This window comes from Amblyomma mixtum, chromosome 6 (assembly GCF_055824585.1).
Source record: "Amblyomma mixtum isolate Tamu chromosome 6, ASM5582458v1, whole genome shotgun sequence".
NCBI classification, from domain to species: domain Eukaryota; kingdom Metazoa; phylum Arthropoda; class Arachnida; order Ixodida; family Ixodidae; genus Amblyomma; species Amblyomma mixtum.
Window position 1 is genome coordinate 162,284,490 of NC_143017.1, and position 16,564 is coordinate 162,301,053.

Here is a 16,564-nt window from a genome sequence, read left to right on the forward strand (position 1 = left end):
ATACTGTGCTGTTCAACAGGGTAGAATGATTGGCGGGTGGCAGGCGCTTGGGCTGCTCTATCATTGGCTTCACGTGATTTTCTACTTTGTGAATGCTTCCTGATAGGTCGTCGGTTGTGACGGAATAAGAAAACGAAGAGGACTTACAGTTCAGTACCCACAAAGCGCCAAATTAATTAAACGTATTGCTGTCTAAACTCCAAGTTCTGGTGGGTACAACGCGTGCGTGACTGCAGCGACAACTCTAGCAGAGACATGGACACGCAACCCTATTAATATAAAACCCACTTCACGCCGTCGGTGCCATAGCGCAGCTGCTGACGACTGGAAGGTAGGCTGGCTCTTTGGTCAGGTGTTCAGCCTTACCAGATTTTTGCACTATCTATTTCAGTTCATCACCATTTTATTATTTGAACTAAGGACGCGAACTTGTTCACGATAATTTCAGGGCGTTTATTACCCCATAACTTAGTTGCAATGAGCGCAATCTTGGGAATGGAAGGCTAGTTCATGTGGTAACCACGATGTGTAGTTACACAACCCGGTCATGACGTCATGAATGAAGGGGGGGATTCTTTACGACTTGTCTGCTCTTCTCTCTTGGAACGCAGGATGGCGGCCAGACCCTCGCCAACGGGCCCGCCGAATCTCTCCACAATGGCTCGCCCAAGGTGATCGTGAACCGTGGCCGGTCCCCGTCCCCGCCGGCGCAAGCGTGAGCCCGCCGCCCAGCGTTGCCAGCTGGACAGCAGCGTCAGCCGCAGCAGCAGCAGCAGCCTTGCGGCGCCCAGCCGGACGCCCAGTTCCGACCGCCCGCCTCTCGTTCCCTCTCTTCCACCCGCCACGCGGTGCTTTCTCTCAGCCCAAACGCAGAGCGCGTCTCACAGCACACACACACACACCTGTAGGGAGCCACTGTACGAGAAGAGCGACCACCGACAACACCATTGTTGCCCTTTGAGGAATTACTGACCTTGGTCCTAAAAAAGGTGCATCTTTTTCATTATTACCAACATCCTAGATTTTTGGATCAGTGGCGCAGTCCATAGCACTTTGCCTGTTTCACGTCTGCTGTCCTCGCCAATGTTTCGGCTCTTGGATTCGTGTTGGAGGTGGGCCGATCTTTTAGTAGAACGAGTCTTTGTCTAATTAAGAACTTACCAATCTTCACTTTCTAAACATTTTTCACAATTCAAAAATTTTTGTCGACTTTAGTTTTAAGCACTGATCGCAATCGGAGATGAAAACTCGGCCAGACAAGCCCTTATTACAGTGTCACCAGGCGGCCCGATACTAAATAATCAATTAGCTTGAATTTCGATACTGGAGAGCAACAGCTAACCAACTATCGCTGTATAGCGTAGACAAAGTAAAGAAGGTATGTTACCACCCACAACCTCATATTACGGAAGCCAATCAGTAGCTTTGGCAGCTTCGGCAGCTTCGGCTTTGGCCCCGTTGACCACGGGCCTAATTCTGCTTTACATCCCTACAGGCTACGGAAGTGCTGGAGTTGTGAATCCCTTGAGGCGCGGCGTTGGGCTGCGCTTGCTGCTCTGCGCATGCTATCGCGGACTTAAAGCCAACATCAGCGCTCCTATACTCATGCTCAGCGAGACGCAGTTGTGTTGCAGCTTGTGCACTAAACACAGAGCCAAAGCTCCTCATTGGCCTTCAACAACCAATATAGTACAGTCGTGAGCAATACGAGACGGAACAAGGTTCGGGCAATTGTTAAATGATTACTTCATAATTATGAGTGACAAACACAGTTTATTTTATGTTTTATAGCATATTTTCTACTTGACGAATAACATTCAAAAGTGATTCCCAAATTTTGTGAAGAAATAACCAGAAAATTCCCAATGTTGTGAAAAAGTTTCTTCTCTCCCATATTGCTCGCCCCTGTAAGAAGTGAATCTCCAGGTTCGTGTCATGGGCATGGTGTCGTTATGGGTCGCTCTTCTCTTTCTTTTACTCTAACTGCTTGCATTCATGTTTTGAGTTTTTCTAGCCGTTGTCAGCTCTGCGCATGGGCGCGCCAAAAAAAAGTAACGGTGGCTTTGTGGAAATGTTTGAGTTCTGCTAAATTCTAACGGACTTGAAACTTGTCGAGCTGTGAGGATGTACACCTCTTTTTTCTCGAGTGCGTGTGAGTGTGTGCGTCCGTGTGTATGAGTGCGTGTGCGATTCAGGCATAGCTACACTCTCTGCACTTCTGACCGCCCATTCGAAAATGCTTGGACCACTTGATATGCTAGTGTTTGTGAGCAGTCCTTCTCAGAATGCGTTGCTCTCCCCGAGCTCCATCATCTGACGAAGACTCCACACGCGTAATCATGCTGCTACCCTAAAGAAAACCAGAGGAGTGAAATGTTCATTACCATGTTCCTTTCTATGCGCTGTATTTACTTTCTTACTGCGAAAACTTATTTAGAACTTAAAGGAGCAATCTAAACATGGTCCCGGTTAACTGCACCCTAAAGAAAGCATTCACAAAGGAATATACAGAAAACAAGGAAGAACGCTCTATAAGGTGTCTTCTTGCTTGAACGTTCTTTTACGCTTCAGTTATGTTCGAGGATGCAAACCAATTTGCCCAAAAGCTCGTCTTTCTTTGCTAAACGATGTTAATGTTCGCTCTCCCCATGCAAGCCGGGTATAACTTTTACTTTTTGTTATACCAGAGCACATATTTGCAAAGCGAGCTTGATATCTCACTACTGTGCTGCACTAGCGCCTAAACGATCATGAAAGGCTGAGACCGTTCCTTCTTCTAGATCGGTACACGCAGAGGACGACCATATGCCTTGGACTGAATGTTCATGATTTTCTTTTATCAACAGTATGCATGCATCCTGCAGGCTTGCCGTAGGTACATTTCTTCGATTTATTAACAATCCCGACCGTGTTGGCTAGGCTTGAAGAATTGTTCTACATATTTGCTTGAGAAACGTACTGAAAAGGATCTGTTCAAGTAATAGTTTTCAAGCAGTGAACGTTCCTCAGTGACAATAACAGCACACTTTCGGTATATCATGTTGTGAAGGAAATGTGCATTGGTAACATTATGAGTTCAATCTTTTCAAGGTCAATCTTTTCAAGCTCAGATAAACAAGGTCAAGTAAGCACGACAGTACCGTGAATAGTACTGAAGGTTTCTGTCACCTTAAAATGGGGAAAATTATCATGCCCGAAAAAGAAAAGCTGAGTAATAGAATACTTTGGAGCCCTTGGGGCTATAAAACATAGTATAAAATATACAGTTTGTATGCTTAAACCAGAACCGTTCAATATTCAAAATGCCGCTCGTGCGCAGTCAGGTCTTGTTTTCTAAATAGGTATCCCATATCACAGAACTTTATTCAGTACTGTAGCGGTATATACTTACACACATATGCAGCGTTCGTGTACGAAAGCGGGAAACAAACGGGAACGATTGAATACTTAAGGGGTATGTTAGGCCGAATGAGTTGTAGGTTTAGGAAAGCTGTAGTATAAAGCGTAAGCCTGTACACAAGTTTTATGGTCTTCAGCAGAATTAAAACTGATGATTTTGGCTTTTGAGTACTTAAAAAAGTAATTTAAAATAATTTAATGCTCGCTTTGCAAAAAAAAGTATCATAAAACTGCTTTGGGACAAAACATTTCTTTGTACAAGTATGCTTGCATAGAAGAAAAGGAATATGATTTCGTTGCCGAAAGAAATTGTTTTAAATCGACTGTTAATATATATTGCCCTGTTCCATTTTTCTACGAGCGCTGCTCGCGGCATCGTTGAGCACTCCGTTATGTGAGCAGAAGCTTGTTGGTTGTTATGTTTCAGTAGCATTATATGCTTCGGTACGAAGCTTATGGTGGTGTGGTTTTCAGCATGATGGTATGTTATTGTTGAAAAAAAACAAATAATGTGTCCACTGTAGCAAAAAAAAAAAGCGATTTTGTGGTCGGATAGTGTGGCGTAAGGCATGCAATCAAAATTTTCATATTGTGTTTCTTTAGACGGGAACTAAACGGTGACAAATGTGACGTCAAGAATCATCCACGCTCTCTACCTTGTGTGCATGAAAAAAGTTGACTGCTACGTTACGCTCGAGCAACTCCCCCATGAAAATGTAACATATAAGAAAAGGTAGATAAGAGAGTACTCTATATTTTGTTTTCCGCATAGCCGACATTCAACTTGGTAACAACCGGTCAGTGGTTATGTATGCCTGTGTGTCGGGAGTGATTCCACACAACTCCATCGCCCTGTGCATTATGTGTTACTATATTCGTTGTTGTTAATCATAGAAAGCACTGACTAAGACGGTATTCCTGTAAGAGCTGTCATTCTGTTATCTTAGTCGTATTTTCTACAAAATGATAAGCGCTATTGTTCCTATATGTTTACAGTCTTCGGAACGTGGCTGTTCAATTTAAGACAGTTTACAGGAAGACACGTGTTCTTATGCTTACAGTGTCTACAAGAACGCCACTAAATGTCCATGTCTGACTGAAGCTCAGAGGCAAATCTAAGTAAGACACAGAGGGCAGTAGGACATGTAGCAGATAAAGGGCCACATCAGCGTGCTCCTGATTTTGGAAGAAAAAAGTAAGCTTCGGGCTGCAAAACATTGCGAAATGCTTCCGATTCATAAAGTTTTGAACCAACATGCCAAAAACTGATGCCATACATATCTGTGAAATGCATTATTGATAGAAAGTTGTTTTTTTAGTGATTATTACTATATTCGGTGATTGCGTTTTTCAATGACTATTAATGATTCAGCCTACAGGCGTCATAACGAAGCAGTGCACAGAATTCGTTCATTAAAGAGATGCTCCCCGACTATATCGATGCAGTTTTTCAATTGGCCCAATTTTCATGGGTACTCAGGCGACTGTTTAGCGAAGAAAATAAGTGGCTAGGGACGTTGTAACTTTTTCCGTCAATTATCTGCACCATGTAAATGAGGTAGCACTGTTTCAAAGAGTATTATGCATCATTTCTATATATGAACTTTAGTGCAGCTTTTTTCAATTCCGGCGGTTATGATATCATTCTTAAGATAGCAGGTAGACGTGCATGGCAAGATTGAGGTCATACAAAGGATGCTATGTAGCTGTACCAATAAGAAAAAAAATGCACCGAAGGACCTCGTCACAATTTTAATTTAATGGAGCAAGGAAAAAATTTATCTCAGTTCTGCGTATACCAAATGTCCTTTCCTGTGACCCTTAATTAAACACACATGAGATATCGGTCTTTACAGCACTCTAGAGCATCATGTGCCAGCTCTTCGTATTTGCCAAGTGTTAGCAGTAGCATACATGTCAAAAAGGGTGCGTTTGGTGCGAACGTGCTGAAATGAGATTCATGCCTCATATGAACGGCTACGTGCTACCGAGTGCTTGTTGCGTGCACGGCAACACGGTTTCTTTAAAACGCTGTCACCAGAGAATTTCTGTGCATATTATCATCGACCGATAGACACGTCTATACCACCCGGTTAACTGGGTTTAACGACAGGCCGCCACGCCTGAAGAGCGCCCATCGACTGCTCATGAGTCGCGTTGTTCACTCGTCGCGTCCGGAAACACGATCGTGGCGTGAAGGCTAAAATCAAACGCTTTGTATCGGCAAACAGGCTGTTCTCTCTTCACTTTTTTATGCTCGCTAACTGAGCTTTTCTTTTAATGTAGTCACTGTAGTATTCCTTAGTTATTTTTTCAACTACTCTGTATTTATCGGTTAATATGACCAGCATTGTTCTCACCTTACCGATCGGAACTTCTGGCAGCACTGCTAGCAAGTTTCACTGTTAGGAAGCTAATAATATGAGCAAAACAGCGCACGGCAGTACATCACGTTTTTGCATTTGGCCGCTTTGCTGTTGGCGTGCGTAGCTTTACATCGACTTGTTTCACCGACGAGGCACTGCATAAAAACTAATTTTAGCAAAGGTTTTTCTCCGGCAAGTTACTTGGTTACTGCCGAAAACTAAGCAGAAAATAGGCATAACACTGAAAAAAAAATTTCGATCCACTCAGTTGAAAGGAGCGAGCACATTCAAGCCATACGCGCGCGGGTACAAAATTTGTTAGAGGTATTAGTCATGATTTCTTTAACGTATACTGACCTATATCCCAGGCTAGCTTCAACATGTCCGGTTTCACACAAAGCAGAACGGAGCGCTGTGGGTTCTCGATGCTGTAATGAGGGAGTCAGAAAAAACGCTACAGTCGTGAGTCAGAATTGCAACCTGGGATAGTTTATGTGACATTGCTTTTAGTAGTGAAAAGCGGTTTCGGGTCATCATGTCATGTACAAGTGTGAATTTGTGGTTTGTAACTTTTGGTCACAAAAAGTAAAACGAGACGATTGCCATAGAAATAATTAGATATGGAGCTGCTTCGTATTCTCGCCTAAAGAAAAGCTTGCGGAAATGAAAGAAGTGTCGCAGTATCGCGAGCTTCGAGTGAAGCGTGGATGTCAGAAAAAAAAAATTACTGAGAGCGCGACCACTCCCAGTCTTCTGCTTCTAACTGTTTCAGAAACTTCAGTACGAAAAGCTTACAGTGAGCAAAACCGTTTCCTAGTATGGTTAGGAATACTTAATGGCTGGCGACTTTCTGCCGGTCAATATCACAAGGGGCAGATGGCAGGCAGGTGTCCCCATGATTAGTCGTTTCGGTTGCTCCAAACACGCGTTTAGACATCAACGATGTCATGTTTAGTGGATGCATGTTCCGTCTCGCGTGAGGTTAGCTGATATTGCTCTGCACTTCTTTGAATCAATGGGAGCACTAGCAAGATATGCGACTCCGTAATTTAAGCTGCGCGGGCGAAGGTAATTATATTATGTAAGAGAAACATGCGAAACGTTGAAAGAAAGACGCTAACTAAACGTTAATTTAGCGCTCTTTTGAAGTTTAGTGCAGCAGGAACTGGGTAAAAGTAGGTCGCATTGTAAACAAGAAAAAGATGTGGCTTGTCATGAAGGCAAAGCGTGTACAAGCACTCAACTGTCTTGTTTATGTTTATGTTTATCACAAATGATGTGTGTCAAAGCCTTAGAAAGTTATCATTTTCATTGACCGAACAGAAAACACAGCGTGAACAGGAAAAATCTCAAAAATTCTACGCGAAGGGGTCGAATTTTTACTCTGTTAGAGACTTGTGGCCAACACGACCAGAGTTATTCTTAGTGCCGCTAACATAAATATATGTGCAGCTAATGTTAAATCGCTTGCCTATTCGAGTTCTGCACTGTAGACACTAGAGAACTCGTTGTTACTTGAAATGTCTTCAAATAGGCAAATATCTAGGGCATGTTTTCCTTTAAAAACCTTTATGTAAATACCCAACTCTAACTGAGTGTATATAAATATAAATAACTCTAATACCTTTAACACCTTTTGCATCCTCACTACTTCTCATGCAGAACGTAGATTAGTGAACGAACTTCCTCTAAAAGGCAGCTCGAGAGTGAAGTTCTGTGACAGTGAATTTTCGGGATCATTTGATATACATTTATTGAATATTCAAAGCACACTTTACTCTCTTCCTGCAAATGCACTTACAGATATCCACAATGTACCAGCTGGCAAAAGCTAGAAATACGGCTTTCTGAAGAGCACATTCTATTATTAGGCGCAATACTGAAAATATAAGGCTTGTTCTATATGACGTACCTTCAGCACCTCGGTTAAATCAAAACAAGCTTAGAGTATTACGTTAATGCACTGGAACATCCATTTTCAGTCAAGGTTTTCTTCTGGAAATCGAAATTATCATGATGGCCATCGCACGGAGCAGTTCGCGCTTGTTAATAGTGTGCTAGCTGGATTATCCTATTATAAATTTCGCTTCAGTTTTTCATGAGAGCATAGCAAATGACGACCTTCATATCCTGATATGTACAATGGTGCAACGGTACACAAAAACAGAGTGAAGACGAGACACGTTTACTGTGTCGACTACTCTTCGATATGTTCTCATGTTTCGTTATGCTGTCGTACGCATCGCGGACCCGTACCAATCAAACCTAATGGCGATGGACCTTGCTTCATGGCAGAAAAATATATTGTCTCTGCCACACAAGTTTTCAAATTTCGCTACAAACAGTGGAGGAGATGCTGGAAAAATATGTATTCATTGCGTGCAGTTATAGCCCACCCACTACAAATGCGTAGCAGCATGACCATTTTCCAACTTACGGCTATGCTTCACGCCTGCAAAGTGAGCCAGGGTATACGTTTTAGAGAAGCAAGTAGTAAACCATGCCTGGGGCTCAACCTTAGGTTAACTAGAGCCCTTAGTATTTGATGTTCCTTTCTAACATGTCTAAAAGCAATTTGCTTCAAGAGCACGACCAGCAAAGCGTCAAACCCCTGTCGTAAAGCAAGCACTAGTTTATGGAATGAAGGATGTCCTTTGACAGTAGACTTTAGCAGTGTTGGGGTGGGGCAATATCTTTTAGGTACGCTGTTATGCACTGCACATATAGTGGAAGATGTAATCAAATTTAATCCCTAATACAGTGAACCCGGGAGCACACATTTCGCTAACACGCTAGATAATCTTGCGAAGACCAAGCCAAAACGCTAGAACCGACTTCGAAAAATGTAGCTCGCCCGCACGTCCTATCTTAAAATTTGCTTTTGCCATACGAAGTCTTCAATGACGTTCTCACAAAATCATTAAGACATGATTCTTCGTTCACTAAGCGTAGCCAAGCGATGCGTTTTCTTCTTTATGCGTAGTGGGGAAAGTTGTTAAAAGAGACTGAAAGAAACACTGCGATAAACCGAAGTGAGGATTGAGTTGCCATTTCGTGAGCTCTTTACAGGCAAGCAATGGAAGGCTATACAAAGCGTACTCAACGCCTCAGAGCATATTGGCGGAAGCTTGCGAACACCTTGAACGCTCAGTATCATGCTTTATCAAGACAGCGCACGAAATGCATTAGTAGCTTCCAGACTTTCGAGAATGCTAATTGTGTAAGCAGTAAACAAAGAGGCTGCTGCAATTCAAACATTACCATAGTTTTAATATCAAAATACATGTAACGTTTGAGTAATGGAGGAGGAGATGGTAATTTTTTTGTTCATACAAACATTGAGCCTGTTTCATATGAAAAATACAATATATAATACGTATTATATTATATAATAAATATATAAAATTTTAGCATTCATAAAAAAGAACACATTTCAGTCTACTGAAGGCCCCCGTAAAGGCGGCAAAACCTTATAGAAGGCGTCAGTTAGTGAAGTCAAATACTGTATTAATCACTGATCTTGTTCTGCATACAGTTAACTATAAAATGTCGGCACTGAAGAAAAGATGCAGAAATAAATTCGTTAAATTGGCTACCTGTCTAGTGGCCTTTTCCATTATCAACTAAAAGAGCGGCTATTGCATTTTATTACCAAGGCAAAATATTTGTTTTTACGTGTCTCGAAAAGCAATCAAGATTCATAATTTTGTTTTGTATCTTTGTATTATCTTTTACGATTTATGTGTGTTCGGGAACCTAAGTTTTGTTGTGTGTGTAGAAACCGTGCCTCTTAGCAGTGTGTTGCGTCCGCTGAAAAAAAAAAAAACGTGCACATATATAAAATGGCCAGTTCGTTGTTAGAGAGCCTCGTTTGTGTTAGCTATTGAGGATTTTCTCCCATTTTTGATACAGCTCCTTTTGCACCATCGCGGAAGTACGGTGAACACTCTACAATTACTGATACTATGTACATCTCACGCCTTCATGACATTAAAGAGACTGATTCCTTTTTTTCTTACCTGATACCCAACCCTTTGTTCTCTCCTCACTGTGGCCACTGAGGAACATGCTTCCAGAGCGCTCCAGGCCACCATGCGCGGACCAAGTCCACGCAATCCACATGGAGAACATGTGCAGCTACGTTTCATGTTCGTAAGCTGAAAGCTATACGACAGGAGACACAAGAAACACAACGCGGGTACTTCGGAAGTGGATGCGAATGTTCACGTTTCTGCATGCCAATTGTGGTATGGTGCCCCACAACGTCCCAACGCAACTCAGGCTATGGGGAACGCCGTAGTGAAGGGCTCTGGAAATTTCGACCACCTAGGGTTCTTTAACGTGCACTGAAATCGCAGAATACACACGCCTCCAGAATTTCGCCTTCATCAAGATTCGGCCGCAGCGGCCTGAATCGAACCCACGTCTTGCGGGCCAGCAGCCGAGCCACCGTAGCGGCCATTTCAATTATCGCATACCATTTATGGCCCTTGGCATTAATGCTACAGCAGACAGCAGGAGTGGAAACATAACTGCTGGTAATTGACAAAGGAAATGACAGTTGTATGCATGGCATACTTACAGCTAGTCTTAAAAGAAAGTGAAATTAAGCAGGTGAAGAAGTTCGAAGGTGCCCAGCTATTTTTTCAGTCGTCGTAGCCAAAGATGAAATTTGACCTGGCAAGAAGGTCAAACCCGCAACCACAACAAGACATGAGCATTAGCGGCGCTTAGTGATTATGAGCAAATTTTGAAGCAAGACGAAACGAAAGCTGTGTGATGTGTTTAAATGATGTCACTGCATAGGCACCGGTTTAGTTTTTTCAATGGACATGATCAGCGCAAACATATGAAGGGAACCCACACTCAGCGAAACGAAAGAGCACAATAGAATGTTTTTTTTTTCATTAGTGCTCCTGATTAGTTGCAAAATAATAGCGTGCCAATTTTACTTCTTAAAGATAATTGATTAGAAAGCAGAAAAAAGACAACCACATGCCGCCAGTGGCATCCGTGTCCTGTGCACTATCAAGTGAGCTATGGCGGCAGCGGTCCAATTTTCTGCTTTCGTGGAAATTTATATCGTGCGTGTAATTTAACTTTGAGAGTATTCACCAGCGCCACCCTCGCCCATAGCGGCGGCCGTAGTAAGTCCTGTATTTCTTGTGTTACTGACAATGTCACGTGGGACGTGCTCGAACGGGGAGGGCGGAAGCTGTGCGAGAACCTTCTTATGTTACCTACATGTTTCAAATAATCATCTTCTTTGTTAAGGGAGCATGCAAATGTATGATACGCGAAGTTGAGCTCACAGACAGCCTACCGGCGGAGGTATTGCAAACAGTCCTATTTTGCCTTTGTGCGGCGGTGAGTTCAAGCATTTTGAGAGCAAGTTCTGTGGCCCTGCAATCATTGGTAACATATCTGACGGGGCGTAAAGCACTTTTCGTTCCGCCTTGAGCACTCTAGACAGGATATTTTGGAGTTATTTCCTGTAAAAGCGAGCGAACACGCATAATCACGTTCTAGATGGACCTTTCAGTATTTGAAAAGGAGATTGAAGGGGCATCTCCTGAGTGCTCTTGAAAATGCATATTTTTGCCGACCGAAGCACGAAGAATGTGAATAATTTATAAGCCACTCTGAACCCGCCTAAAGGGAGACGACGATAATGCGAAGAACAAGTATTAGTGGAACGATGCTTTGCACTCTTTTCCTTCACTCTCCATGACTTGCACGTTGCTTTGGCAGCAGAAGCCTGTTTTTTGACAGATGATAGGCAAGTTCAGACAAAAGCACTTTCAGAATTGGCCCTCTTTATACACGGAGCTTTACCGATGATATACGATATGGATTCTGTCTTTGACTTGCTCACTAAGGCAGCAGCGAGTGAAACGGCTTCGCTTCGTTTCGATGACAGGCAAATTACCGGTTCCTACCACTTTACAAAGCTGGCTAAAAGCCTTCCGGAAATGTTGTTACGCGCACAGTTTCAAAGAAATGTCAGTCTAAATGTTAAACGTTAGTGCGCTGGACCTGTCAGCAATTGCCGGTCCTGTGCACAATACGCAAGTCTGCATCGCGCATCTTGTAATATCTTCTTATGCCATTTTATCCTGACTGGCTATAATTTCGAGTTTCTAGATTCTTTTTTAGGAAGGCGTTTTTTCAGAGCATTTTGGGTTCTTTGTTCAAAAGTATTACGCAAAGGCCGTTATCATCGATACCGTTATCGTATACTGATTGCCATCTACCAGCGCTTCAGAACGACCTGCTGTGCTGCTCTGCTGTGAAGGTCGTTAACCAGCTAGTTCTTTGGGTAGACGGATGCATCTTTCTGGTGACTGAATACCTAAATGTTTGGCGAGCTCGTTCAGAGCAGAAGTTTGCTGTGAATTGAAATATCACGGACATTGCCTACGGCGTGCGGCTAAATGAAGGTACTCACAGTTTAATACTGTATAACAGTCTCATGGATATCCCTTGGCAAAAGTAGTATAGTGCGCCGCGCAAATTTTACCAATTTGTGTCAGGCTGATATATGGGGACCAAATGAGGAGCGATGTGCCGTGGCTCCTAGGAAGGCCCGGGAAGTGAAGATGTTAGCGATTTCTAGATTAAAATTTATTGTTTCCACCCACTACATGACTATCTTCTATTTTCTCGCCCTCTTGAGCCCTCTCAGCAGAGGCTCAACGTTTTTTTCAATCACCGTGCTCCAACACATCTGCAACAAGACTTCGAGGCTTTTCCGGTGTGATGCGACAGCCGCTTTCTTGTTAATGCAGTATTTGAGATGTAGGTGTCCCTGTGTGCAGTGCGCCACTAACAGAATTCTTCGCTTGCGTCTCCTCAGATTTCAGACCTTCGTCTCAAGCATAGGCTATGCCATGCTTTCGATCACAGATACCAACTTTCGCCCGGTGCGCGCTCCGGACTGCGTCTGTTCGGCTTGTTCATATCTTCATGCCGAACACTGCCGGTTGGCTTCAGTCTGTCGTTTGGAAACACCTACTTAACAATTGAAACTACACCCACTAACTAGTATTATTACAATTATCATGCTCATTGCCACCTCATTTTCATCTGAAAAAAAGTCTATTAATATTTATTCACCGCTCAGTCATGGCAGCCCTGAGAATCAGCATCATGCATTTCGAAGTTCTAAAAGAGGAGGTGTTTTAGTGGTGCCTGAAAGTGTGAAATTTACAAGTTGTGATGTTAATAATTGAATGCGTATTGTCCTTAATGCATTGGAACTGTTAGCATTAAGCTATCTTCTTTCGGTATTCTTCGCGGCGCGCACTTCATTTCCTTATACTATGCGGTACCTTGCTTGCCTACTGTGCACGTGCCGTAATGCAAGCACATTATTCTTAGTCTGAACACTTTGAACCTTTAAAACGTTAGCTTTTATTAACTATTTCCTCAATTTCGGCGTCTGCAGTGTCACATGCCACCTGCCTCGGTTGGCAGATGGAAAAGTGGAGAGGAGAACATCTCCCACGCCACATTTACCAAAGAATAGAGAGAGGGGAAGTGGAAGTAGAAGAGGAAGAGAGACTGGGGTGCCAAAAGTGGAAATTTGGAGAGAGGGAAATCCCCTTTTCACTTTAGGGGTGAGATGAAAGAGAGGAAAAGTGGGGGCGTGAAGAGAGAGAGATGGCGGGAGTCAACGGGTGGCCTAGTGTCTTGTGTGCCCACCTTGGCTGAGGGAGGTGGTTGGTTCGAAACCCACCGCCGGACAAGGTTGGGTACAAGCGCCTCCCGGACCGGCGCTCCGCTTCTTTCCTTGCTCTGACACAACTGTTAACGATTAAACATTGGCGTAACACAATCCTAACCACCCTAAGATTTTTTTCACTCTGTATACCATCTCCCAAGCGCTGAATTTTGAGGGTGTTCGGACTGGAGCATTACTGTTCCTCCGCGAGAAATATAGTCTTTGTCAAAAGTAATCATTGTGCCAGCGACTACAGCGACCTCTCGAAAGCGGTCTGACCGTGCAAAATATACAGGGAGTGGTAAAAAAAAATTCCCGTCTCTCTGTAATCCTTTCAGTGGCGTGGTCAGCGCCAGTATTGCCTCACTACTGGCCCGACATATGTAAAATTGTAAATGACCCGACAGACAGTCCGACAGAGTCAAGTGGCCTGCATAATTTTGGTTAACTCTATACGTTGTTTCACCAATTAAATTCACTTTCTTTTGTTTGGTCAGCGTTTCGTACCTGCTTTGTTACCCCAGCAAGCGTCATCCCCGCATGAAAATTTGCAAAGAAAGCCGATGTTCAGCCAGTTTCTATCAACCTTGCTTTTGTGTCTGCGGATGAATACGCCCTGTGGCGTAGCACTTGTAGTCAAGTGACATGCACTGGGGGAACAAATGTTGCTACATTGTTACTATACTGTTGCACTTTTGATCCAGTCCAACTTATTGTTTAATAACCCCGCCTATCAGCACCAATTTTCTTGCACTTGTGTCGCAACAGCGGCTGGCCAAAACTATTACGGTGTTAGGGCCGTCCCAACCGAGAGCACTGAGTCCTCGTGCTTTGCGACCGGATAGGCTAAAAAAAGACGCCTCCATTGAGGGAAACCGTCGACGCTCGCGAAAATGGCTCTCCGCGATGTCGGTATAAGAAGGCGTGCTGGCATGCTCGCGTGACCACTCCTCAGCGATCGGGGTATTGCGTGATTCGATGGCGTTCGTCAACTCCCTCCTCGTGGTCTTCATACTTGAAGGATCTTGAAAATGGCACGCTTCTGCTCGCATTTATTTATTCTTGTCTTTCTTGTTTTCAAAATCATGTGATGTGCGATAATCTAATTTTGCGAAAAGTTTTAGCCTTTACTTTTCCTTTCAGATACAAGAATGTGAGAGGCCATAATTCATCTGCCATCCACGTGAGGAATGGAAAAAATATAAGCCGTGTTCTCATCCCGAGATGCTAGTAAAACGTTCGCACTCCGGGATATGCAGTTCCTTATCAGTTTCGTGCGAGTCACTGAGAAAGCTCTTCGCCGTAATCGGAATACAAGAAGTTATTCAGACGAGCAATTGTCACGCAACATAACTGAGCGAAGATTTGCTGTTCGATATGAGGAAAGTGTAATGCAGACAACACCAAGCCGAGGTCAGAGAAGATGAGTAGCCCATAGCTCAAAGCAACATAAGAAACAGCAAATCGCCCATCATCTGCTTAAGGCAGTATACCACGCTTTCGAATGTCACAGTAAATAATTTAAATGAAAGCTCAGATTGCACGTCGTACAACTATGAGGTTATAATTAAGTTCTCCTATTAGAGTTCTTTTCAGCTTCGTTGAGCTTTGATGCAATGTGAAAACACGAGCTGAAAGACGGCTGGAAGGCTGAAAAGTGTGTACTTAGTTGAAACGAAGTTAGCTCTGTTCAGCAAGGTAGAAAAAGACCCTTTGTAATCATTTTTTGTGTACAGCGCATTATACAGGAAGGAAGATATCCCTCGACAGCTGCGACGAGTAAGGAAAGAAAACAGCGCTACAAGTTTTGCTTGAAAGGGATTACAAAAATAGTTTTAATAATGTCTCGACTGAGAGAAGTTTCGGCTTAAAAATAGTCGAAATACCGCTGTCGGCCTGGTCTGGTTGAGACACCGGATTTGACGCTTCCAAACGTCTAGTAACCGGCGAGTAGCTTCTGCATGACTTCTGTGGGGTAAAAGGTGGATACCTTCCTCTGTCAGCCCATTCGCTGTAAACACCTTGCAACAATGACAAACCGTCCTGTCTCAGTAAACTCGTGTGAATATCTGAACCTTACCAGAGAAGCGTCCATTTCATGATGAGAAAGAAACCAGTCTTGAAGACTATAGGGATTTAAAAGATACAAAGTAATGGACGCCTGTTAGCGAAGTCCGCGCCGAACAGTATCTGTCACGCGTGGAGGCTCGTAGCAGGAAGCTCACTGTGTTCTAGCCCAGGTACACGATACTGAGCAAGTGTTGTCTCCGAAACTCCATCCGGACTCTCGCTTTTTCCTCTCCTTTCTTTGATTTCACTTTCTCCATTTTTTCATTGCCTTCCTCTTCTCCGTCCTCACAGCTTTCTTGAGCACGCGGCGAGATTCGGGTAAAGAATCTGCACAAAGCCCGAAAAGAGACGGGCCTCACCCTGGGCGACCGGCAAGACAGCAGTGCGCCTTATTTATTCGGAGCGGAGAGACGGCGGCTCATGCAAATTCATTACTGCCGTGTGCAAGTCGATGTTGACACAGGACACGATCGACTCCCAGTAGTCTCAGTGCCCGTATCCCCCAGTCTTTCCTCTCCTCGTCTCGCTGCCCACCCTCCTTTATCTCTCAACGCTCAGCGCTCGTGCCCATGGCTCGCCCGTTCCTTCTGGCACCGCGATGATGAATAACGAGATCTATCCGAAGGAGAGAGAAGGGAAAGGCGACGGGTCTATCTTAATGACAACGGAGGCGCGGCGGCGAAGGGGCCCAAAATTCGTCGCCCCAGCAACCCCTAGTCCGGCGACGACGGCGGCTTCGCGCTTCTTCGGAGGACAGCCAATTACTTCGCCCCGCCGACGGGGACCTCCTGGTGTGGAGCCAGGGGAAAGGCAGTGGGAGGACGCATGGCGGGGAAGCTCCGATAATGGCGAAGGCCTTGCCATCACGCACGATAGTTTGAAAGCGTCGTACACGGGAGTGTGTCTGTGCGCACTTGTATCGCAGGCGCTGCCGGACGATCGGGCGGAGAGAGCGCCTCGATTCCCTTCCGGATAATGGGATCGCCGCAGGACATCCCGTGCGCTG

The 16,564-nt window shown here is 44.1% G+C and overlaps 1 protein-coding gene across 1 annotated transcript in view; it reads left to right on the plus strand.

Annotated features, from left to right (window-relative positions):
* jus (EB domain-containing julius seizure protein) overlaps nt 1–9,795 on the plus strand; it is a 159,700-nt gene extending 149,905 nt beyond the window's left edge. Inside the window, exon 7 of the mRNA XM_089549972.1 lies at nt 612–9,795. Within this exon, the coding sequence (XP_089406098.1) occupies nt 612–719 (108 nt within the window). The 3' untranslated portion in view covers nt 720–9,795. The remainder of the gene's footprint in view (nt 1–611) is intronic.
* The last annotated feature ends 6,769 nt before the right edge of the window (nt 9,796–16,564 follow it).